Source organism: Amphibalanus amphitrite, unplaced genomic scaffold (genome assembly GCF_019059575.1).
Source record: "Amphibalanus amphitrite isolate SeventyFive unplaced genomic scaffold, NRLGWU_Aamphi_draft 000135F_arrow, whole genome shotgun sequence".
NCBI lineage: Eukaryota > Metazoa > Arthropoda > Thecostraca > Balanomorpha > Balanidae > Amphibalanus > Amphibalanus amphitrite.
This window is the reverse complement of record NW_024881630.1, coordinates 309,142-335,178: the sequence shown is the minus strand read 5'-3', so window position 1 is coordinate 335,178 and position 26,037 is coordinate 309,142. Positions and strand designations below refer to the sequence as shown.

General features: G+C 57.5%; 1 protein-coding gene across 2 annotated transcripts in view; it reads left to right on the top strand.

Moving 5' to 3' along the window:
* The window catches only part of LOC122382221 (serine/arginine repetitive matrix protein 2-like), a 35,259-nt gene that overhangs the window by 2,550 nt on the left and 6,672 nt on the right, over positions 1-26,037 (top strand). For both annotated transcript variants that reach the window (XM_043367276.1, XM_043367277.1), the window contains exons 2-12: positions 4,576-4,742; positions 12,360-12,438; positions 17,952-18,072; positions 18,438-18,589; positions 19,071-19,136; positions 19,384-19,636; positions 19,918-20,141; positions 20,598-24,415; positions 24,648-24,828; positions 25,161-25,342; positions 25,920-26,035. In XM_043367276.1, the coding sequence (XP_043223211.1) occupies positions 4,645-4,742; positions 12,360-12,438; positions 17,952-18,072; positions 18,438-18,589; positions 19,071-19,136; positions 19,384-19,636; positions 19,918-20,141; positions 20,598-24,415; positions 24,648-24,828; positions 25,161-25,342; positions 25,920-26,035 (5,290 nt within the window). In that variant the 5' untranslated portion in view covers positions 4,576-4,644. The remainder of the gene's footprint in view (positions 1-4,575; positions 4,743-12,359; positions 12,439-17,951; positions 18,073-18,437; positions 18,590-19,070; positions 19,137-19,383; positions 19,637-19,917; positions 20,142-20,597; positions 24,416-24,647; positions 24,829-25,160; positions 25,343-25,919; positions 26,036-26,037) is intronic.

Genomic DNA, 26,037 nt, shown 5'->3' with positions numbered 1-26,037 from the left:
CTCGGTGGTGCATGTCGAGCGGCCAATTGCGCTAATCAGCAGGCGTCTGGAAGAGTTGCAGCTGCGGCCGCCCGTCGCCTCCACGGCGCTCTGCCTCCGCCCCGTCCCCGCCCACCGTCCCGTCTACCGGCCTACCCCACATCGAGGCTGGGTCCGGCCCGGCAGCTGGTAGGCAGCTGGCAGCTGGTAGGTCAACACAACTCGAACTCTCAAACTCGCAAACTCTTGCTGAAGCTAAAACTTTCGAGCCACGTTTCTCTGGAGAAGGCATCTGTCAGCGCTGGTCTCGTCTCTGTTGTCAAAGGTCAGAGTCTTTATCCACCAGCTCCTAACGATGACACCAGCACTTGCTCGCTTCTTGGGCCGCTACTCTGATGAGCTTTGGTCCCATACAGGAACTGCGGCTCTCCGCTGGGACTACGGTTTTCAAATGATCTTGATGCGCATCAAAAGCGATAAGTGCTGAATTCCTTTGATCTTCACCTATCAGTTTATCCGTGGCATGTAGAATTGCTGCAATGCCGGCTGGTTGTAACGGATCGCATGTCGAGCGTTCGAGTTGCATATCTATTCGGTCCGCGCAGTGGAGTTGCCTATCTATTCGGTCCGCCCTGTGTGGTCCCTTCAGGTCGCCCCGCCGCCACGGTCCGCCGCCTGCCGCCGCTCTCCACTCGCCTGGCACCCCCGCCCCGGAGGCCCCGGAGCGGTGCGTCTATAAGTAGCCTGTTTGAGCTCTGCGGAAGGTGTGTGCGCGCCACTGGCGGAGGGATACGCCGAGACCACGGACGGCGAACGGGGAACGCCGTGGGTGGTTGTCGTCATGCGGTGGCGTCTCATTGTCACTCCACCTTGTCCCGGCTCTTTCAGAACAGCCTTTCAGCCTAATTCTGTCCAGCTTCGTCTGTTCAGCTCCCTTTAGTCCAGCATGTTCGCTATATCGTCCAACTACTTTCAGCTGCGATCCATCCAGATCCAGCTACGATCCGGGCAGCCGCTTGAATCCACCTAGCCCTAGTCTGTCCTGCTCCGCCTGTCCAGCTCTAACCGCCCCACTGTGCTCGTCGTTCCCAGTCCCAGCGGCTCGGCGCGCCTGTTCGGCTGATGCAACGCGTGTCCGCCGACTGCCGACACATCTCAGGGCCATGATCGCCTCTGTCGCCACTCGTCGCTGTATTGCCGGCTGTGTGATATTGGTTGTCGTGTGACTGATGCCATCCGAACGCGACCAGGCAGCAAATGACGCGCAGGGCTTGTCGTGGCCTTCCTCGGGACTTACTGACTTCACAGCAACGCTTCCCTAGAGGGAAGCGTTGCTGACAGAGCTGTCTGTCATCTCCACTTCTCTCTCCCGGCGGTGCCGTATGGGTGACGTTTATTTTTTTACGATATTGCAATTTGCAGGATGCTGCACTCGAGTGTATATAATTTGGTGCCTTTACATGAGCCTCAACAAGACTAATGAAGTTACAAACCAATTTAGCTTGCAAAGCTGAGTATTTTCGTTTGTACTAAAAACTAAACTAATTGTAGTGTTTATATCGTGCTTTCATCGTGCTTCAGGTATCGTGCTTCCTCTCAAATTCAGGGTGCACTTTCGAATAGCCGTGGTGTTTCCAATGATAAATCGCATGCCAGGACTGAAATAGGTCTATCATTTCGACCCGCATCTCCTAATCAGACGAGTGGCGACATAGCCGCTGTTGGTTCCACAGGGCTAGAGTCCCCGGGGCCCGGGTCGGAGCGCGTCCCTGTCTTATCCCTGCCCCACGCAGCCCTTCTACCATACTAGCCAGGCACTCCTGATACTCCAATGTGTACCTATACTGAGTTCGGTGGAGCAGCCATGGAATCAGTCGGCCAGGCTGGCGATCTACACTGCCTACTGGGACTGCTGGGGTCGGTGGAGCAGCCCTAGGGCCGTGTGTCGGAGGACTCCGTGCGCCGTCTCATGTCGTTCGGTCAGTGCCGCTGGTCTATCTGTACTGACAACTGAGGTCAGTAGAACAGCCCCTGGCCGTGTCGGGTCGGTCGACGCGACCACAGGTCTATACTGACTGCTTGGAGCCCTCGGGCCGTGACGGCTCGGTTGGCGCCTGGGGCGGTGGAGCAGCCCCCGGGTCGTGTCGGGTCGGTCTATACTGGCTGCTGGGGTGGTGGAGCAGCCCCCAGGCTGTGTGAGGACGGTCGGCCGGGCCACCGGTCGGTACAGGGGGCTGCCCCGGACCGTGTCGGGTCGGTCGGCGCCTGTAACAAATAGCCGGCACGCGTGACGTCAGCACGACGCTGGTGGCCGACAGCCAGCGGCGGCCGAGGAGGCACCTGCACCCTTCACTCGACGGCCTGTGGCGACCCCCTTGCCTTGTTGGGACGGGGAGGGAATGCTATGCGAATAACTAGGAACCGCCGTCCAGGAGCTGGTGAGCCGTTTTTGGGTGCAGTGGGATGAATCCATCTGGCGGATAGCCGATGGTTGGGGCTACACAGTATGCAGTCGCTATCTGTTGGGACGGAAAGCCACCGTGAGGTGAGGCATGAGCCGTTGTCTACCTGGACGGCCAGTTGCTGTCCAGTGTGTCCACTGAATCGCACAGTTGCTGCTCCACAGGAACCGATGAGCTGGTACTGTTTGCCGCTTCAGGAATCAGCGTTTTCCACTCATCAGCGCCCATCGCTCGCGGCAGCCCCCTGTCCTGCTCTGACATATAAACAGATTATCTACGAAGACCTCATGCGGCAGACATATTGCTGAAAAAGACATTGTCATTAGTGTCCCAACTCGCAACCCCAAATGATGCACGGTAATGATGGTCTAATGTAGGCCACCTCAATGAGTTGTTGGCTGTTGCCATGGGTGGTTGACAGTACCGTGTGCATAATCAAGGCATGCTTTCCTAGTCTGACTGGCCTGTCTTTTTCGGTGAACGACTCATGTTGAAACAACTTCAGCGTCAAATATATCCCGCCGTCGATTGCTTGTTATCATTCGCTGTCGAAAACGTGGACGCGGCTAATTTCGTTCGAGTCCTGACTGCATCACACGGTGAATCACGCCGAATCCTGCCCACTTCAGTGCCAAGCGGGCAGCCAATCGATTTCGCGCTGCTCTAGCCCAGTTTCTTAGTAGTGATGCATCTCATTTTCCACGTACCGTGGTCCATGATGCCGTCCAGTGGTCGGTCATGGACGTTGGACAAGCCCGTTTAACCCGTGCACCTACACCGGTCATACTGCTGCAGTTCATTAGAACCTCATACCGCCGACTCAGGCAGGGTTCCAAGGGTTCCCAGAGCCCTGGCGCGACCGCCACCGTCCGCCGGAGCACTTTCCTGGCAGGCTGGCGACTCAGCCGCGATGCAGGGGACCCCGGCTAGAAATTCTGAGTTGATGCTCGATTGCTCGTCTCAAACATTTTCAGTTCCAGACACCACATCACCGACGCTGGCTTTGCCGACTCATAATTCACCGTCCAGAGATAAACTCGCCAGAGGGATACGAGAATAAAGTGTCTGGGTCGTCTTGTCGACTGTCGTGGACCCTTCCTTCCCCCGCCGCACCCCCATATGAAAGCACGTCTCCCGCCACACCTTTCAGGACTGGCCCGGGCCAGCTGGCGACGAACGAGACACAGCTGCGCGACTCGCTCGATCTACGCATAACTGGGTGTGCTCGATCACTGCTCACATTGTCCGTACTCTGTCCGTCTGTTTGTCTGTCTCTGTATGTCAATATGTGTGCCCTCCTGCCCGTCTCCTTCCTGGCACTATCTCCCCAGCTACCACTGCCGCCCACGCGCCACCTCTCCTAACCCCTGTCTGAGGCGACAGACCCTCTAACCGGGGAAGGAGCCACGGCCGTTAATATAACGACTCCTCTACACAGCAGCCGGCCGTGACTCTGACCCGGGCGGAGTCGGGCTGACTACCTACCGCTGCCAGCTCTGCGACCCCGCTGACCGGGCAGCGGGCGGGGCGCGGGTGGCGGCGCCGGACCGTCAGCCTCTGTTCTGCTCCAGTGACGTCATGCATGGCTGTCTTGACGACCGGGCCGGCGCCGGCGGGTCCAAAATAAGCGTCCGGTGGCGCGGTCGGCTGGCGGCGGCGGCTGGGTGGGACACGGAGATGGCGACGGCGGTGGTGTGATGACCGCTTCTCCAGTCTGGTCGGTCGTAGTTACTGACGACGCGCTGGGCCAGGATGCCCTCTTACGTGACAACGGACGTCATTCCTTATCCCGTATTATCCCTCATGTTTATCAGCTCTCCTGTGCTGGAAAACTTGAACGTTTTATTGTTTGATCGTGTGGGAGATGCGTTATACGCCCTCGCGGAGCGATTCAGGCTCTACTTGCTAAGACACTAGACAGTCAGTGGTATTCCCCGGCCGATCGAGCCTGAATGTCACTGCCCACCAATCGAGCCAAATGTCCGAGCGCCAATCGAGCCAAATACTTGAGCACCCATCGAATCGCGATGAACTGACGTGTAATGAGCCGAGCATGTGTACCTGTCTAACGCCGACGATGCATTGTGTGCAGGTTACACGCGCGCTGTGACAGTGTGCTTGTGTCGTGTTTCAGGTCACAGTGGGAGCGCAGTGAGAAAAGTGAAACGGGAGCGGGGCCCAGGAGGGTCAGACGGCGGTCGCCATGGGTGTCTCCGAGGGCCAGATCAACAACATCATGGGTGGGATGGAGACGACCGCTGGGGTGCGGCTGCACAACCACCGGCACAAGCTCAAACAGAGGTGAGTCGGTGACAGATCAGCGGTCATTCAACCACCGGCACAAACTCAAACAGAAGTGAGTCGTGACATCCGTAACATATTCCAATGGGGGTCGGTTGGTCGCCGACAAATAGCCTACCTCGCCAGTTACTTCGCAGGATAAGACACATATTTAATAATTTAACTGTGGCACTCCACATGAATGTCGGATTTACGCCAGTCTCAGTGACGCGAGAAGACACGCATGCCATTTCGGTGTCAGCCGTCACATTTGGCAGTATTTTCGTCTGCATGCTATTTCTCTCTGAAGGCAGCCGAAAATCCGGTCCATGCTCGCAATGTTGACGTCACTCTGGGCAGTCTGCCACTGCCTGCGCACTCGTCCCGAGTCTGGCCCGGCGCGGCGGCTGGCTGACGGCCCGGCCCGGCGGACGGTGACATGTGCCCGACGCCGACGGGCGACGGAATTTGGGACCACTGCACTGCAGGCGTCCGTTCGCCTGGCGTTGGTACGGGTTGGTGACATGGCTAGGGGATGTCGGGAGCTTGGACGTCAGGTGTTGAAGTGATGAAAACGAAATTGGCTTCATATTGACGTGATCTCTAATTTTAACTTGGTTCCTTTATTTCCCTCTTTTCTGACATAAACATCCCGTCTTCCATGATCCACAGTACGAAAATACCGTATGTTTGACAGCGGTGTCGCTCCGCCGCTGCCGCTGTCGCCGCTCTGCGTTTGTCAGCCACAGATCGGGCCCCGGTCGGACGGACAGACGGACCGCGCTGGGGGTGACGTCACGCCGCCGACCTACACGGACCGTTCGCTGTTGATAAATATTTGATCGGCGGTCGTGCGCTCCGGTCGGACGGGCGGGCAGAGGTGTTGGTGCGGGACCGGGCTGTCGGGTGTCCTGTGTAGTAGGAAAAACTGCTCATTGTTCCACTGTCCTGCTGTTATGAGAACGGGCGGTGAAGTGCGACTTCTCAGTTGTGCACGGCACAAATGAGCATGTCACGACGCTCAACGACACACACAGCATGTCACGACGCTCGCTACTCCCCCTCCGTCTCCGGCCTGTAGTCCGTAACGGTAGGTTATCACCCCTCCATCAGCACGGCGGCCTTCGCTGCGGGCCCACCCGTTACCCCTGCTGCTGACGGTCAGACCGCCACAACTCGTGCACCAGATCTACATCGGCGCACGTGGTCGGCCGGCCGGCCGGGTCGCCTCCTTTCGCCGTCATTTGGCTCAAAGACCGGGTGTGCTGCTCAGATCATACAGCCTCACGTGAAATCGAGCCTTCAACGGCACGGAAAAATTGACGAACAGCAGGGCGTATCGCTTATCTACCACAGCTGCCACATCGGCAAAAGACAGCGTCCATGTGTCCATTCTGCATAATTCCGGCGCCCGGTGTCCGTGTTCGGTGCGGAGAGTCGCCGTCTGGGCATCGCCTCAGACCTGTTCGGCATTCGGGAATCAAAGCACCGGCAGATCCTCCTAGTCGTTGTTTCTCGTCTACTCCGACCCTACTAGCTCCTCTCTGTTCTGTCAGTACGCGTTAAAGGTAGTGTGCCACCTTTGAAAGATTTCCCATTTTATTTTTCCTAGGATAAGAAGCTTCTGTTTTTACATAATATCGCAAAAAAAAATCAAAAATGGGCCTGGAATAGTGCCTTTTTCGCCTAAAAGTTTATCGGTTTTTCGATATGTATAACAACTGTAGTGGACTGACCTGCAAACAGACGTCGGCAACAATCGCGAATGCGGCGCACATGTGACAATAAGCGAGGGTCATTATAGAGTTACGACGTACGGGAATGAGTTATCAGCTGTCTAATCGTAGACAACACAATGTCGAGCCTTAAACTGTAAGCCTGTATTGGTATTGTTTCTTTTATTTGGCTGTCGAACATTATTTATGGTTTGCAATATGAAGCCGACGTTGAGGCGGCCATCACCAGCATGCGGCCAGGATCAACAGCCGGTCTAGACGGCATTCGTGCCCTACATTTGCAGCAGTTGATCTCGAAGGAGGCCGCCGAGAGCGGACGCCGTCTCATTCGCTGTCTTGTCCGTCTCACCAACCTATTCCTACAAGGGGCAGTACCGGATTGTGCACGGCAAGCGCTGTTCGGCGCGTCTCTATGCGCGATTCGGAAGAGTGACGGCGGACTGCGGCCGATCGCAGTGGGGAGCATTTACCGCCGCCTTGCCGGCCGCATCGCCGCACGTCAAGTCGCTGCTGCAGTGGGAGAGGAGCTACGTCCCGTGCAGCTCGGAGTCGGCACACCTCAGGGTTGTGAGGCTGCCGTGCACGCCACGCGAGAATTTCTGACGGCAGCCGCAGAAGCCCACGCTCCCTACGTGCTGGTGAAGGTGGACGTCCGAAACGCCTTCAACACCGTGAGACGCGACACCTTTTTGGAGCAAGTGAAGACGCGTGTGCCCATGGCATATCCTCTCCTGTGGTGCGCATACAGTGAGCCCACTCCCCTCTGCATCGGTGACCAAACCATTTCCTCGTGCAGTGGCGTGCAACAGGGCGATCCACTCGGCCCGGCGGCTTTCGCGCTGGCACTAGACCCCATCATCAGAAGAATGAGGTCACCACTAAACGTGTGGTACCTCGATGACGGAACCATCGGAGGTCCGGCCGACCTCGTCACCGCTGACCTAGCAGTCCTGGCGACAGCTCTGCCAACCATTGGCCTGCAGCTGAACGCCAGCAAGTGTGAGGTCACATTTGCCGGTCCAGCGCCGCCATCATCACTCTCGGAATCACTACGTGCCACACTCCCAGGGCTGAAGGAGACTCCAGCTAGGGATCTCTCTCTCCTGGGATCTCCATTGACCGATGCTGCGCTGCCCACCGCTACCACCAAGACTGCAGCTGTCATAGACCGGATGTGCGCCCGCATCAGCCATCTCGACGCTCACACCGGTCTTTTCCTTTTGACACACTACACGGCAGCCCCCCGGCTAACCTACCTTCTGCGGTCGGCGCCGCTGTACCGCGAGCCGGGACCACTGCTGGCTGTAGACGAGACGGTACGGGTCACGCTCGCCACCGTCACCAACGTCACCATCGATGACGGAGCGTGGGAACAGGCGACCCTGCCACTGCGTTTCGGAGGACTTGGAGTCCGGTCAGTCACGGCATTAGCCCTGCCGTGTCACGTGGCATCACTCCATGCTTGCTTGCCACTGGCGCAGGAGATCCTCCACGCCACCGAGCCTCGCCAGCCTACTCGAGCACTCCAGCGAGTCAAGGCCGATGCCGTCGCGAAGCTCGGCGAGGCCGCTCACCTTGTGCCCATATCAGAAGAGAAAAAACAGCGCGCTTGGGATGATGCCTTCTCCAAGATGGCACAGAAGCGTCTGCTGGACGGGGCAAACCAGGTGGTCCGGGCACGTCTCCTTGCCGCCGCAGAGCCCCACACCGCTGCCTGGGCGCAGGCCCTCCCCGTCACCAGTCTAGGGCTCCACCTGGATAACGAAACTGTCCGGGTAGCGGTGGCGCTGCGTCTTGGGGGATCAGTATGTGAGCCACATAACTGTCAGCTCTGCCATCGCCCTGTTGACCAACTGGGACACCACGGTCTCTCCTGTGCCAAGAGTGCTGGCCGCCACGCACGTCACGCTAACCTTAATGACGTGCTGCGGCGAGCACTCAGCAGCGCAGGACTTGAGAGTGTGCTGGAGCCCACCGGCCTTGACAGAGGAGATGGCCGACGTCCCGATGGGATTACACTCTTCCCTTTCAGCCGGGGAATGAGCCTCGTATGGGACGCTACCTGCTGCGACACTTACTCATCAACGGCCATCATCAGCTCCGCCTTGAATCCTGGGAGCGCCGCCCGCTGTGCGGAAGAGCGCAAGCGCACCCGATATGCAGCTCTCTGTGAGCGATACGTCTTCGTCCCTTTTGCGGTCGAAACGTCTGGTGTGCTGGGTCCGGCTGCAGCCGGTCTCCTGAAGGAGCTTGGCCGTCGACTGACAGCCCGCACCGGCGACAAGCGCGAAACAGTCTGGCTCTCACAAAGAGTCTCCATCGCCGTGGCCAGAGGTAACGCTGCCTCTGTGCTGGCCACAGCCAGGCCAGCAGTGGGCACCAGACCGGGACCGTCGCCGCCGCCATCGTCCGGACTGACCCCGACCAGGATCCCTCAGTCACTCCAGGCACCGGAAGAAGAGCCAGTTGCGGGGCCGCCACTCGATTCAGAGGCTGATCCGCCGACACACCCACCACCACCGACCCCTGCGGACGGCTTTCGTGAGGAGCGACGCGTGACACGCTCTCGGTCCTCCTCTCTGTGCTGCCCCGGAGCATGCGCATGTCCCACTTTCACAAGTGGGTCCAGGGCTTGAACGCTCCGAGACATGCCTATTTTTTATAGTTGCTGCGATGTTTAAAAATACCGCTACTGTTGTCCGTTTCCGTTTGCGCTAAAATCCTGCACGTTTTGTATTCCGTTTGAGTCAGCTTTGTTTCGCTGCTTAATTTCTATTCTTATTCTGATGACGGTGCAATATAGCCGGTACATATACCTAATCACCTAATCATCTAATTTATTACGTAAAACATTTCATTAATAATATTTTACGTAAAATAATTGATATGAAAAAGCTGTCTCTTAAGTTATGACCCCATTTCACCACACGCAAGTGGCCGAAATGACAATGATCCTGACGCATTTTTCTTGGCCGAAGTCAGAGCGCGCGGCCCGACGCACCACCACCGCACCACAAAGTATGAGCAGAAGCCGCGCCCAAAGCCAGGGCCCCGGTAACGTGAGGTAGCCGAGTCGGGGCAGCGTGCGCTGACCCAAGCCGGGGCCGCAGCTTTGGGCGCGGTCTACCGCATCCCCGCGGGCAGCCCCGGGCTATCACATGACACCGGGAGGACGCGCGGCCCCGGCTTGGGTCAGCGCACGCTGCCCCGACTCGGCTACCTCACGTTACCGGGGCCCTGGCTTTGGGCGCGGTCTACCGCACCACCTAACAGGCGTGTTCGAAACCGCAGGAGATGATGCTGAACGGGCTTATCGAAACTTGATTGGATGAGCATATCGGTAATAGCGATTTCAGTGTGTGCATTTATTGTTCATAGTGGTGTGAAATGTGGTTGGGGTACGACCGACAACCCGTCGGGGCGAATTTCGCACTGGGGTACTCAAAATTTGAAGAATTTAAGACGTTTCCATGAGTTTTGAAGGTGTGGATAAGTTCTAAAAATCCGGTTCTCCTTATCTGGGCCATTAACTCCATACGGTCCAGGAAAGCTGGCACACTACCTTTAAACGTATTCACGACAATAGCTGTTCCGTCAGACTTTCCGTTTATGGCCCATTCGAGGTATGGTGTCAGCTCCGTCAGAGCCATGTTTCCGGTGTGCTCCGACCAGAGGCGGGTCACGGGGGCCGTTCGGCCTGGCGCTCGGCCAGCCGTTCTGTGTGCGTGGCACGCGCCCCGCAGCGCGGAAGTAGCGCTCCCATTGATCAATCTGCAGGAGGACAGGTGTGCAGGCGGTCCGGCCGGGGCCCCTGCCGTCGCCACCGCCCCGGGACATGGGTGGGGACGGCTGGGATGTCGACAACAGTCGCTAATGCTATCGTCGTCACCATCTTTGGCGGCTCGGAGCAGGCAAACAGTGAGCGGGCGAACACCATTATTGATGACTGGCGACGGCTGATTGCTGATGCTCGAGAGTTATTTATGTGGTAGTGGTATCCTCTATTTTCGAAAAGGGATGCAAGCATATGTTCCTTCAGTGAAAATGGAAACGGCCATACATATACTGAGTTGAAACTGATGCAGACATTTCCGAAACGAACTTTCTTATCCGTCGTCGGTGGCAGTTTGTTCTCCATTAGCAAGAGATGCCGATGCCCGATTCTCTAAATACTTACTGACCTTTCGTGCCGGCAACCGCCGACCACTGCCCAGTCACACAGACGTCCTCTGACCGTCACGGCCCGAGTGTCGCCACGGTTGTGGACCTGAGAACCTCTTAACGGCTAACTACCGGAGCAAGTGGCCCATCGTGCCGTTCACTCAGGAGCTAGGTTGATAGGATAAAATGGACTGGGCCCGTCTTAACAACTGTTGTTGTTTCTGGCCTTGGAAAAGAGCCGCTTTGTATCGTGGGAATTAAAACGTCACCATGATCATATATTAGCCGGATGGTCAGCCAAAACTGGCAAGGCGTTCAATGTTCGCACTTCTGTTAAGGCTTTGACTTTCCTGTCTTCACTTTTCTCAAATAAGTCTAGATATCGTTGCGGAGATCCCTCGAAGATGACAGTCCGGTTTATGTCGCTAGTACAACCTCCAGTTCCGTTGAAACAGTTTCATTTGGTAGCGCAACATTCAGTTCCGTTGAAACGATTTTATTCGGTGTCCATCTTTTCTTGTAATGTCGTAACTCGTAGCCATCCGGCTCATGTCACCGCTGCCTGGTATGGCCATAGAGATCTTATATATATAAGATCTGTATATGTATATAAGTATGTATATAAGATCTCTATGGGTATGGCTACTTTGGAAGAGGTTTCGGCGCCCGACGTCCACTGCTCCGAGACCCACTTGGCGACAGGACGGTCAGCGTCACCGGGATGATCCTCAGACGGATCCGACCGGCCATCGGTCTTCGGGCTCTGAGTCAGCGGGCAGCAGCGGACCGGGTCCACCGAGCCGTGAGTCAGAGTCGGGGCACGGCTGCCGCTCTCCCGTCAGACTCAATGTCTATTCTCGTCACGGTCACGGCCCACGTAGTGCCGTCGGCGTGTCCAGAGCTGTCGTCGGCCGGACTGCTCATGTAACTTCTGACTCGGTCTGTATCTGAGGGCTGTAGCCCGGTTTGTGGTTGAAGGCTCAGGCTGTGACTTGATCCGTCGCTGGGGGGCCGTGACCGTGGCCGCCGTCCAGCTCTCCGGGTCGGGTCAGTCTGGACGCCCCCCCCCCCCCCCGTGGTGGTCAGATGCCCCGCGGCGGGGCCGGGTCGAGCGGGGGCAATCGATACGCAGTGGCGCCGCACCGTCTGTCGGTCGGGGCCGAGCCGGCGACTGGGAAGAGTGATACGGACACATGGGAACGGGAGTAAAGGTCATCGTACGGTAGGAGAGGCGTGAGGGAAATTGGACGTCACAGCGACCACAGCTTGTGAGGATTCGCGCCGTGAGCTGTCTGCCGTATTGGTTATATAGCCATTAGCCTTGGCCGTATCGCTCGCCACGCGCTCGGCTCGCACTTGCCTGAAAGGTAGACTGTGCCGCCGCGCACCGCTGCTATGCGGGTGGCCTAACCGCCGCTCCCGGCCGGCCCTATGACTCACAGCGCGTCGAAGGTGGATGGTTATTCCATCGGTTCTAATTCTGTCGATCGTTTATTTTCATGTGAGCACACATGTTCCCTGCAAATATTAATTTTGACTCAGTCACCGTCAGAGGTTCATTGACGTGGTGATAAATGCGTAACCATGTCGTCGAGGCGTTGCGTCCATTCATCGAATGCGTGACTGTTGACTAATGATGATGTATATGCACTCTATCGCAGCCATGCCGTGCGCGCTAGTGAATGCTGCAGACATGCAAATCGACCACTATGCCATTAACACGTCGTGGTCTTCTTTTCAGGTTTGATATAGTGAAGAAGCTCGGCCAGGGCACTTATGGAAAAGTTCAACTGGCTATCAACAAGGAAACGGGCCAAGAGGTGAGGCGCGGGATGACATTCACGTGTTTTATCTGCACTCTTGACTCTGCTGGTATACTACATAGAGGCATGGTTATGGTTATACGGACATCTCCATTCAGATTTCAGTGTTGAGTTTCTCCGACCGTAAGATCCGGCGGAAGTAAATGAGATCCCTGAGTTCAAAGCCGACGTCGAAGCTGGTTTCCTTCGAGACCGTAACAAACGACTCCGGGGATTCCACGTCACTGGCCCAAATGGGCTCTGTGTCCGGCTCGATTGAGCCGTCGGTTCGAGCCAGAGCCGTCCGCGGCCAGTCTGCGGGTCTCAGAACGGAAGACACGTCGGTCGCTGCTGCCGCGCCGGACTCTGGAGGCGTTTCCATGGCTGTGAAGCTCCGACGCTTGCACGACCCTCCACGACGCAGTAGCTCTGAGCGGCGCCACATGGGTCTGCCAATAGTAATACGCCCGTCTCTCATCGTCGATGCAGCCCCTTACTGCCACCTACACCCCCTTTCTCATTGTCAATACAGGCACTATAAACTATTCGCTATCGCCAGTTTGCAGTCCTCTCCTGCCGCCAATCTCCTCCCCTTTCCCCCTTCTCGTCGGCCGTCACGGGGTCACCGACTGCAGAGCACATCTGGCGTCTCCAAATTGGCCGATCGGCCGGCCGCCGACCGGCTGGGAACAATCGCCGCGGACCGGATAGAGCCGTTCGCCGGCGGCGCGGAGCGGGCGCGCGGCCGCAGCCGATTATTTTGGCATGCGGCGCGTTTGTTGTTGGAGGAGGCGCTATAAATAGTGCTCGTCTCGGCGGGAGGAATGTCTGGCAGTGTGTGTCGCCCGAGTGGCGCCGGTCGGGCACACCTGGCGGTGCGCAGTGGCTCTTCATGGTCACCGATCGCCTGCCACGGTTCCTCCGATCTCACCTGCTTTATTGATCCTTCCTAAGTCGCGATCCCACTGACCCCACCTGCCTCGCTGAATCGCTGTCCGAAAAAAAAAATCATCGGGTACTGCATTGCCGTACTGCATCTACGCTACAAACTAGTCGGGTATACGATATAGACATTTTATGTGAGCTTGCTCCATACAATCGTGCAGTTTTCTCGCCAGGAACCTGGCCCTCCTTTACCAGTCAGCCTCCTGTGACCTGCCAATTTGAGAGCCGTTTGAACTGTTGCGCCGGTTTCAGGCCCGTTGGTCGTGTGTTCTCGGTCTCGGCTTCAGCTGCAGTTCAGTCCGATGACAAACGGCCGAGAAGGCAGCGCTCGTTAGGCTGTCGACGGATCACATAATGGGCGCGGCCGGCACGGCGATGGGGTCCGATAACGCCAGTCGGCACCTATTGGGCGGAGCCGACCGAGCCGCCTGCCAAACCCCATGGCAGTCGACCCTGTCACATCCGGGCGCGTGGCCAAGGTCGCCGCGATCCGAAATACGGGGACATCGCATAGCACGTATTGAGAATTGCAGTGGCATAGGTTATGGTAGGCTTCGGGTATGAACTCTTTGGCTAAGTTGACGTTAATGGGTTCGATGTAACTCCATTGGATATGCCACATCTCGAGTATCGGTTATATTTGCGTGGATGTGATTGAAGTAACTCCCTGCCATATACCATGGTCGTTGCGTGTGAACAGTGCAATGAAATTATATGTCTCGATATCACACCCTGACCCGTGACTGTGCTGGTGCCAATCTGGGCTATGGTTGGAGCTGACCTTCTTACATTATTGACGGCTGTTTCGGTTGGCGTGTATTCAAGTGAATTTCTATAGGTATCATTAGTTTTGCTGTAGCAGTCAACCATATAGCCAATCGGTATTCGATATCAAGCATCTGTTCTAACGCCTATCGTCACTCGGGAGCAGGTTGGAGCTCCTCCCGCACAGGACAGGAGCACTCCGCTTGATCTGCAGCCAGCGGAGGAGAAGGACCCGCCCGCCTATCGTATCCTCCACGCCCGTCGGAGCTCCGTCTCTCGTCTCCGCGACAGCTGACCGGAGATCAGCTGACTGACCTGGCCGCCGCGCCGGCTGCCCAATCGATTCGCCTCGCCTCGGCCGCCGGCCCGGTCACCGCAGCGAACCATGGGCAGAGTGTGGTCAAAGCTGGGACAGCGGTCAGGGCGGCCGAACACTGTCCAAAGGCAGGACACTGAGAACGATAAGTGTGAAACACAGTCCATCGAACAGAGACAGGGTTTGGCAGCTTTGGACGACCTTCAGTCGGGCAGTGACTGAGCCGTTTGACCTCGGCGGACCTGGCTGGGACCGTGACATGGGTCGGGCCCCGGCGTCTCTGTGGCCGCGGGGGGTGTCAGCTGTCGCAGGGGCTCTCCAGGGCTGCCAGCACTTCCTGCGTCACAGCCCAGCTGCTCGGCCGGTCAGCCAACTGAGGACTGTGCCGAGAGGTGGTCACGGGGTTGCCACTTGAGCAAGGGGGACAGCCAGGTGGCACAGGAGGTTGAACACCTCCGGTCGACAGGTAGAACACTATAAGAACGGAGTGAAACTGATGCGTGGTGTCTGGCTCGGATAATGCAAGTCATCAGCCATGCTCCGTTTCCCGTCAGAAGCTCCAGTTGGTACGCCAGTTGTAGGTATTGGAGCCGTCACAGTGGGATATCCGCATGATTGTTCTGCACGGCTCGAGTCCGGTTGTTCTCTTGTTGCATGAGTGACTGAGCTGTAAGCGGACAGGCGGCTAAAACGCTCAGCCAGACTCATCAAAAATTACCATCGTTTAATGTAACTAAAGCCTGTGCTGACGCACTCCGTTACGTCCTGGATAGAATCCTGGAATTGTGCCATCGAGTCGGGTTTCTGTTGCTGACCTATACAGTTTGATCAGCGGTATTTCCTGACCAGTTGGCCAACGCATAGCTAAGCGTCATATCGGGTAACCATTTTTACTTTTATCTGGATAGAAACCCTTGGAAGGCGTTCGGCTGACGGGAGCTACTGACGTAGCTTCGATGCTCTAATCCTTTGATGCTCGAGTGATAACCGTTTTCATAGCAAGGATTTTTGAGCTGAGATCTGTGTGTGGTATGAGTTTCAGCTGAGTAGTTCGGCAAACTCAGTGAATTTCTTGCGGCAGATTGGCAGTCACCATGCAGTTCCTCGTAACCGCTGCTATTCGCGCTTCTAAATAATGTGATTTTATCGTGATTTATTCCTATTTACTTTGGTGAGATTCCAATTATGCTGCCAATCGTTTCTGTCATTCTGTCCCTGGCTGAAGAGTGATGCTTCGGGAACTGTTCGGGGTCACTCCTCTCTGGTGTACCCTCCGGTGCTGGAGGGCAGTGGCAGCCCTCTCACTCAGAAACACCGTGCCAGCAGCGTGGAAGTCCTCGTCCCAAGCAGAGTATATAGAACACCAAGTATACCTACTACCGGACCAGTGCGGAGGTCCCGCCTCAGTTATATCTAACGGACCGGTGCGGAGGTCCCCGTCTCAAATACACCGGACCGGTGCGGAGGTCCCCGTCTCAAATACATCGGACCAGTGCGGAGGGCCCCTTCTTGGTCAATTTGTGTTTTGGTGGGTTAGGCTCTTTCTGTCTAATGAGACCATTTCAGAGCCGGAAGGATTATAGGAACTAGGGGTAGACACTGGTCTGGGCGGGATCCTTAGTGAGTCGCCGGGGCACCCCGGCCCATCCAGTGGACAGGCCACCCAGCACCCTTTCACTCACCGCACCCGGCTACGGACGTGCTCTTTTGGGAGGTTCTCGCATTGGATAAAGTTGCCCGTCCAGCCCGGAGCAGGGGCCGGATTGAGGTGTGGAGAAGAAGGATTTGAATATCCTTAGGATGGAAAAGACGGAACGGTGTCTTGGTTATACGGGACTGGTGAGGACAGGCCCCCTTCGCGTCAACACCTGCCGACGTTAGCTCTTCGATACCGGAGCGGCACTGAAGGGCCCCACTCAGTAGAACTGGGCTAGCGATGGGGACCTCCCTCTCAGCCGTCCCATATCAGCGCTTGGAGGGCTTATCTTACAATTGCCGGACCGACACTGGACCATATTCCCCAGCTACCATCGTACCATTGCTGGAGATCTGACTCTCCGCAGTGGACGGTGGACCGACCATGGACCATATCCATCAGCTGCCTCCGTACCGTCGCTAGAGGTCTGCTTCCCAGCATCTCAGAACAATCGCTGGAGGTCCCCGTCTCAGTGACCCCGGGGCCCGGACCAGTGCGGGACCATATCCCTCATCTGCCACCGTGTCACTGCCGCGCTGGAGGTCCCCGTCTCGGCCGGACCGGAAGCGGGCGGCCAGGTGGGCGGGCTGGTGGCGGCGGCGACGACCGGCCCAGCTCGCCGCCGGCTATTTCGAGCGCCGGTGCACGCCTGCCGCGCCTTGGCCCGGCGCCCGGCCGCCGGACCGCACCGATAGCGGTCGCCGGCAGGGCGCCGGCCGGCACCGATAGTGGGCGGCATGAGGGCACGCGGACCGTGGCACTGCCATGACATGCTGTGTGGGAACAGGTCACACGGAGTCATTGAGGAGACGAGACACGGGTAGTGACAATAGGTAGTGGCAGCTGAGAGCGCTTAAGACCTTGTCCGGAGGTAGTTGGGGAGACGTGATCACTAGGTACCGATAGTTGACGACTGCGGGGAAACCGCTGTCCGTTCAGTTAGTCGAAATGACCCGCGGGTCGTCGGAACGACCGCTGACGCACCCTCGGCTAATGAAGCTAATGAGTGACTAATGTTAACTGTCGTGTCATGTTCGAACTTTGATCAAACACGGGTCCTATTAACCGCAGTGATTTCAGGACTGTGGGCATCGATGGTTGAACACATTTGTTGCTACCTACTTAGTCATTGTGTTGTTTGAGATATCTGCTGAACATTTTGGCTTTTGCATCCGAGAAAGGAATTTCGCTTATGCAACAGCACTCACATTTTCTCGAAATGAATGCGATGCCACTTTTCATTCTGACGCCGGAAGCTTAAATTATGCTTGCGCCAGATTAAACTGGCGAGCGTTCAAAAATGTTATTGCCCACTTAAGTTGTTAAAAGGACCTGTCATGGTAAAATGACGCGGTGCCTTAATAACATCACGTGCTACTGCTATCCGCACATTCTCAAATTGTCAAACCGTCTTCACTATAGTGCACCAGACTGTTGCACCAGACCTGGGTCCGTACAATGAACAGCAGGTCCATAAATGCACCGAATACGGATGCACTGTGCGACATGCGACCGTGTTCGGTCGCCAGAGCTGGGTGGTCGCGTGTCATCAACATGCACCCAGGTGCTGATCAGTGATCCTGCGCCGAGAAATAGCGGGGCTACCGGCGTGTAAAGTGATTACTTCATACTTGTGGTATGTCAGAAATGAAACTTGATCATAGTCGCACAAAGAGAATCCTAGCAACTGTGACGCGACGTAATCCAACCAGTAATTGTGATGTGTTCAATCGGTGCAAGCCAAGCATTGCGGCTTCTCCAATAGGTTTTTACCTGACCCGGTGTGACATATGACCTCTCTACCGCCAGGTGGCCATCAAGACGATCAAAAAGGCGAAGATCGAGACCGAACAGGACCTGGTGCGGATCCGTCGAGAGATCCAGATCATGTCCTCTGTCACGCACCCTCACATCATCCACATATTCGAGGGTGAGTCCCGAATGGCAGGAGAGATTGGCGGGCGGCACGAATTGGGCCAGTTAGACGGTAACTGATTGAGGGGCGGTCAGTATTCGACATGACAGCCATGTTAGGCCATGCGTAATGATTTGGCGAAGCGCTGGTTTACTTTCTTTAGGACGCTTATATTTTGCATGCGAATTAATTATATGTTCGTGTGTCAAGTGTGTCTGATGGTCTGGAAATGTAGATGCTTTGGTGATAAAATTATACTGACGAACGTATTCTGCGTAACGTCGTACAGTACCTGTGTCGTGTTATGCATATGCGTATTTGTATGCTGCCTTATATGGCCACCCATCACCAGCATCGCCACATTGTCCGCTATCCACCAGTGTTTGAGAACCGCGAGAAGATGGTTCTGGTGATGGAGTACGCTGCCGGCGGGGAGCTGTACGACTACCTCAGCGAGCGCAAGGTGCTCAGTGAAAACGAGGCGCGCCGGGTGTTCAGACAGGTGGCCACCGCCTGCTTCTACTGCCACAAGGTAACGCAGAGCTCAGCTGAGATACCGATCTGTACATATCAGATATTATGCCACCGGCACCGTACGTCCAGTCGGGACGTTGTCTCGAACGTTGTCCGGCTGTTGTCCATCGAATACTTGTTGTTATTTAACTCAGCAGACTGTCCATTCAGCGTGCTTGCGTCTAATAATTTCATTCCCTTTTGTTGCTAAGCTGATGAGCCAGAATTTAGAATGAGCAACGTTATTATTTATCGTCCCTGGCGGCATTGTGCTGTTTCACTGCACATTACACTTTGTCTGCAATTCAGACAAAATAGATGGGTGATAAAGAAAATTTACTCATTCTCATGTTGATTAATCGGGTCATTGAAGCGCGTCTGAGTGCCAGTACGGCGCCGTCCTGACCTTGGTTAAAACTTCTGACCAGACTGTGTACAATAAATCTGTGGTCTTCGTCCCATTTGGACACAGCGTAATGACCGCTCCCGCTCCTCCTCAGCACAAAATCTGTCACCGGGACCTGAAGCTGGAGAACATCCTGCTCGATGAGTACGGCAACGCCAAGGTGAGCTTCCCAGCAAGACTCGCCTGTTTTAAAATGACTGCCTAATCAGTAATCTCTATGAGCATAATGGGAGGGACAAAGAAGTTCCTCATTTGTCACGCTCGCTCATTTCCATGAAATACTTTGTTGAGGGTTTTAAAATCGTTGCAGTCTGGCACGGAGTTTGTTCTTACCAACCAACCTCTCGATTTACTCCTCCAACACACCATTCCCACCCCGCTCACGCACACCGCCCTATCTCTGGCAGATCGCCGACTTCGGGCTGAGTAACGTGTTCGACGAGCGGCGCCAGCTGGCCACCTTCTGCGGCTCGCCGCTGTACGCCTCCCCGGAGATCGTGCGCGGCACGCCCTACGTCGGCCCCGAGGTGGACTGCTGGTCCCTCGGCGTCCTCCTGTACACACTCGTCTACGGAGCCATGCCGTTTGACGGGTCCAACTTCAAGAAACTGGTCAAACAGATCACCACTGGGGACTACTATGAGCCGAAGAAGCGGTCGCGTAAGTAGGATGGAGTGTGGTTATTGTGTAACGCATGGGTTGTGTTTGGGCAGAAGAGAAAGAAGGATGCAATTTAGAAATGGGTGCTATGTGAGGATCTCTTTTGGTGTCGTATTGATGAGCATACGTTTTCGAAATCGATGAACCGAATGACATTTGTGACAATAAATTTTATCTTCGCCTGTCTGTTCTGCACTATTTTGTCTTGCGCCTTGTGTCCTAAACCCCATCCTCGCTCCGTCCCACTCTCTGACCTGACCTACCCCGCTCCCCGCCGACAGCGGCCTCTGAGCTGATCGGAGGCCTGCTGACGGTAAACGCCGAGCGTCGCACCACGATCGAGAACATCTGCAGCCACTGGTGGGTGAACAAGGGCAGTGAGTCGTGCTGTCTGCGCGTGGCCGAGGAGCTGGCCAGTCGGACGCCGGTGCGGCTCGACCTGCTGCTCTCGCTGGCGCCGCAGAGCCGCGACAAGGAGCACATGCTGACGCCCGGCGACGAGGAGGTGGGTCGGGGAAGAGCCGAGACGGAGGTATAATAAAATATGTTAGATTTAGGTTGCCTTCGATATCCCGCACGGGTGGAGAATTGTGCTGGACTGGGGGTGCTCGAGCTCTCCCAATTCCACGCCGGCTTGGCTTTGGAGCCGCGGCCGGGCGGCGCGGGTCAAGGTCACCGTTAGGGCGGCGGCGGATTTGCTGCGCCCGAGCACCCCCAGCTGGTCACAATTCTCCACCTATGATATCCCGGGCGCAGAACTGAGCTGTCTGTCGCCTGTTTCCATAGTCTGATGTTTTTGAGATAACATTGTCGATTTTCAGACTCAGATCTTTACTATCGGTTGTATTTGTCGGACGTTCAAATGACTTTTCGCCGAAAATTATCTGTTTCGTTCTGATTTTAAAGCTTCCGAGCCAGCGCGTCAATGCGATTTTCCTGACAGCGTGCCTGTATCCCCCAGATGGCCGAGCCGCCTCCGACGCGCACCCCCAGCCGGACGCCGTCCAAGGGCTCTCGAACGGACGCGGACGTGTTCGCGGCGTCCCGTTCTCGCTCCCTGGGCAGTCTGATGGAGGTGGAACCGGCCGGCGCACAGGCCATGAGCCCGCCGCGGCCGCCCCCGCCAGCCGAGCCGGCCGCCAAGCGCGCCATCGAGGAGGACGGTTACGCGGAGCCGGCGACCACCAAGAAGAAGGACGCCGACCGCGAGGAGCGGCGGGCGAGGAAGAAGGACGGCGAGAGGACGCTCAAGAGGAAGAAGAAGCGTGCCGAGTCGGCGGCGCGGGAGACGCCTGCACCTGAGGAGCCAGCGCCCGCGCCTCCGGCTGCTGAGCGGGAGAGCAGAGTGCCGGCGGTCGAGGATAGGGTGATGGAGTCGGCGGTAGCAGCGGCGGCGGCCAAGCCAGCGGCGCGAGGCCTGACCCCGGAGTCAGCCCGCGGCGGTGCAACAGCGCCAGGCGCCTCCCCGACCAGGAGTCGGTCACCAGCCGCGGACAGGCGCAAGTCGCCCTCCACGGGGAAGGCGGCTACTAAGGGTCGGTCCCCGGCGCTGTCTCCTGAGCCGGCGGCGGCAGCGGCATCCCCGGCAGCGCCACGGTCCCCCGCTGTTACTCCAGCCGCGCCCCGGTCACCAGCGGCCACCCCGGCGCCCCGGTCACCAGCGGTCACACCAGCAGCACCCCGGTCACCAGCAGTCACTCCGGTATCACCCCGGTCACCAGCGCTGACCCCCAAAGCGGCCCGGTCACCCGAGCCGTCACCCAAACCTCAGCTCGCACCTCCTGTCTCAGAACCTCATCACCCCGCATCACCATCGCTATCACCATCTCATCCCACGGCGGCGGCGGCCCCCAAGGTACCAGCGGCGGCGGCTTCCCTCAGTCCGGCCTCTGCTCGGTCCCCGGAGCCGGAGCCCCGGCAGCCCCGGAGTCCAAAACTCGCAAGGCCTCCGGACCGGCCGGCGGTAGCGGTGTCAAGGTCACCGGAGCCCACTCCGCCGCCTGTCCGGCCCCCGGAGGAGCCGAAATCAGCGCCTGCTCGGTCAACGGTGCCGCCGCCGGCCACCGTACCGGCACCTTCGCCGGCGCCCGCGTCAGCTCCATCCCCAGCTCCTGCGCCGCAAGTCGCTGCGTCGCCAGCTGTAGCGACGGCCAAGCCCGCCACCACCAGTAAGGAGTCAGCTCCGAGCTTGGCAACGGAGCCAGTATCAGCAGCGGTAACAACGGCAACGTCAACAACACCAGCACCAGCAACGACAACGTCAACGGCGGCAACGACAGCAGCAGCGACCACGACGACACCGGCTGCGACCGCGACTGCCGGAGCGAAACCAGCCCCGACGCCTGTGTCGCCGCCTCCCGAAGTGCTCGTACAAAAAGCATCCGGCGAGTCGGTAGTGGCGGTCGCTGAGAAGGAAGAGGCAGCAGCGGCGCCGGCTGATGACGCGTCCTCGACCGATGTCCAGATGCTGGACGCGCCTCAGGAGGAGCTGGAGGCTCACCGCGAGTCCGGAGACAGCGGCAGCAGCAAAGCATCTCAGAATGGCGACGGCGTCGGACGGCGCAACTCCAAGATCTACAAGGCAGCCGCCATGTGGGACAGTATGATCGCGCCGCCGGAGCCGACCAAGACGCTCGAGCGGCCCAAGAAGGTCATCAGGGACTCGCTGAAGCTGGAGCCCAAGCCCAAGCCGGAGCCCAAGCCGGAGGAGAAGAAGAAGCCGGTGCTGGGCCTGTTCAGCGGCATCAAGGTGATGGATGCCAAGAAGGCGTTCGAGTCGAAGCCAAAGGAAGTGCTGAAGCCTGTGCCTCTGAGGAAGAAGGGTACACAGGCGAAAAGTGTGATATTGCAAGATGCGGGTGGTCCGATTCCTCTGAAGGATATGACGGGACGTGTGTATTCGTCGAAAAGTTCGGGTCCGGTGCTGAAAGAGCCTGTAGGTAAGACGAAGAAAACAAAAACGAAAGAGAATGGTGTTTCATCTGGGAAAACTGAGTCAAAGGAAAGTAGTGAAAAGTCCCAAGAGAACGAAAAGGAATCTGAAACGAAGGATAAATCGTTAGAAAAGAAGGATAACTCTCCGGAGAAAAAGGCGAAGTCTCCAGTGAAAAACAAGGAAAAGGCGGATGAAGAGACTGCGAGTCCTGGCAAACCTGCCGAAAGTGTGCCGTCAGCATCTGACGCAAAGACCGCTTCTCCTGCGACTCCAGTGAAGAAGGTGGTCAAAAAGAAGAAGAAGGAGCGTCCAGCCTCAGTGCCGTGTACGAGCAGCAGTGAGCTGACTGCGTGCCCGGCGCCCCAGCCGTGTCCTGAGCCCCACAGCGCCTCCACGGCCACCGCTCAGGTAGCCGCTCAGATCGACGAGATGGTCACCGCCATCCGAGAGGTCGGCGAGGCCATCTCACAGGAGGAGAACGAAATCAAGAAGAACGAACAAGATATCGCCAAGAAGGTGACCGATTCTGCGGCTGACCAGAGGCAGGGGCAGTCACAAAGGCCGAGGGTTTCGTCGGAAAGTGAGAAGCGATTACCTGAACCACCAGCGGCTTCTGCTAAACAGGCCCAGCCGACCGTGGCTAGGAATAATACGATTCTGACTAGCTCACCAGAAAGCAGACATCTTAGCACGGCAACACAAGAAACCCCGGTAGAGCAAAAGGCACCCGAACGTAGAACATCGGAGTTTAGTAGTGGAAAACAACAGCCGGCCAAGGCCGAGGTCACTGAAACGTCTAGGCAGTCAGCAGCCGACGCGCGACAGGAAACTGCGGCTAAACAACGTCCGTTGAGTCCGGAGCAGGCACCTGAACCCCAGCCCTCGCCGAAGCCCAAGCCAGAGAAGCCCCGACTCGTTATTCCCGAGCGGGGAGCTGCACCAGCTGGGTCGGAGCCGGCCCCTGCCGCCGGCCCGCAGACGGCGCCGGCGGGACCCGCGCGGCCCGCCCCTCTGACTCCGCGCCAGAGCGAGTCGCAGGACACACTCAGCAAGATCTTTCGGCACGCCGAGACCAAAGACTCTCTGGGTACCGAGAACCGGTTCATTCGGGACGTGGCGGCGCGGCGGCGCTCGGACGCCGACCAGCGCACCAAGTACGCCACGCTACCGGCCAAAAAGAAGTCGGAGCTGCGCGTGGTGCTGGGCCAGGAGCCACGGCCGGCCGAGGGCGCCGCCCCGGCCACCGCCCCGCCCGGCCGGCGACCGTCGGACGTTCGCTCTGAGCTGGAGGCGCCCGTCAACTCCCCGTCCAGCACGCAGCGGACCGAGGTGACGTTCCCCGTGGCGGCGCCGGACCGGGCGCACAGCCTGCCGCCGCAGCAGCGCGCCGCCAGTCGCGAACACATCATCCGCATCTGCATGGACGGCGGCGAGCAGCCGGCACCGGCGGCGGCGGGCCGCGCGCCCGCCGAGTCGCCGGCGCCGCGGCCGGCGCCCGTGCGACACGCCCCCTCCGCTCAGTCGCTGCCGGAGCGGGCGCGGCCGCCCAGTGACGAGGAGATGCGGCAGGCGGTGCTGCGCTCGCTGCCGCGCGCCCGCTCCCAGCTCTCCTCGCCGGCGACGGTGGGCGTCTCCTCGCCGCCGCCCTCGGGAGTCACCTCTCCGCCGCCACCCTCCGAGCCGATCCGCAAGTCACGCCGCGAGTTCATCATTCCGATCGCGCTGGAGGGCGGCGGCACGGTGACGCCGCCGGTGCGCGCGGCCTCGGAAGAGGCGGAGCGCGCCCAGGGCGGCGGCCTGTTCCGCTCGCAGCGACTCTCCGGCTCCGGACAGCGGCGCATGGGGTGAGTGAGCCGACAGACGCCTGAAATGCTGATTCTACTTCCTTGCAGCCACAAACCACGACTTCTCGAACTTAGTTGAAATGTCACGTTGAACGAACACATATTTTAGCATACTCGTCCTTCTTTGGTTTCTGCTCTGCAACTGTTCTGTTTATGTCGTTTTTTATTGCCCCTGTATTTGTATATCATTATCTCAGCCTGTGCCCCTAATCGATTCCCGTCTCGCTCGCAGCCTGGCGCCGCGTCCTCGCTCCGGTCTGGAGCGCTCGGAGAGTTTCAGCTCGGCTGGCGAGGACGAGGAGGAGGACGAGGATCAGTTCGAGATCCTCACTGCCGAGTCGCTCTTCACCACCCTGCTGGACCGTGTGCGGAACCTGACCCGGCGCGTCAGCACAGAGGACTCGCCGCTCAAGGTGGGACGGCGCAAACAACTGGCCTTGGCGTGTTATATGCCGAGAACAGTGGTTACTACTGTTTTACGCCAAGGTCTATCGTCAAATGACGTCAGTACAACATCTTGAAGCGAATCCTTTATCAGACTTCTGAGCACGCTACGCTTTGTCCTAATCAGCATAGCAAGAGAAGACAAAAGGGTGCCATGGACGATAAAAACTCAACTGTTAGCTTTTGGGCTTTTGGTCCGTGCTCTAGCTAACTAGTGTCAAGCCTCATCCTATACAGTAGTTGGTTGCATTTTGCGTGTTGAGTCACATTTGACATTATAATCCTCCCACGCCACCTGCAGCGGACGATGATGCTGGCGAACCAGCCGCCCGGCTCGGCGCAGCAGTACCAGCAGCAGCAGCAGCAGCAGCAGCAGCAGCCGGGCGGTATGTGGGGGATGCCCAGTCCGATGCGGTCGCTGTTCGACCAGCCGCTGGGCTTCCCGCACACCTCGCTCTTCGATCAGCCGCCCGCCTTCTCCAGGTGAGTGGAGAGCAGAGAGGGGAGGGAGCTGGGAAGCTGGGGCACTAGGGGAGTGCTGGGACATTGTCGAGCAGCGAGCTGTTTGTTAGGGCTATACTTCATTCATTTGAAGTGATCCTGCGTTGTCTTGGTTATCTTGTCGGTTGAACTTGAAATGTAATTTTGGACGGCTGTTACGTGTATGATCCGAAGTAACGACAACTTGAACGCCTCTAAACGCATGTCTGTTTTCTCTCATGCTGCTAGATTTCGTTCCTACCAGTGCGTCCAGTAAGTACATATGTCGTCGCGCCAGGATGCGGTATTTTCGGAAGCAAATCCACCCTAACGTAAAACTTCGCATGTGGACCTTCTTATGAGCCCTTGTCGAAAGAATGGACCACATTCCAACTGCGGGAATCAAAACGAAATGGCCGACTTATGACAACGGGATGTGGTAATGGAATAATTCTTACTTGTAAAAGTATCCATTGCTCTGACAAAGCCCGACTTAATTCACGTCTTTGTGCGATGAGCCGTACGTATATCTGCCCCGTTGTACCTGAACCCCGCTGACCTGCCTTTGTGGCGTCCGCAGGCAGTCATCCAGCGGCTCACAGGGAGACGGTTCGGCCCAGTCGGGTCAGCAGCCCGGCCAGCCGAGCTGGCGGCGCACTAAGTCCCGCGAGGACGCCTTCTCCACCCTCCCCAAAAGT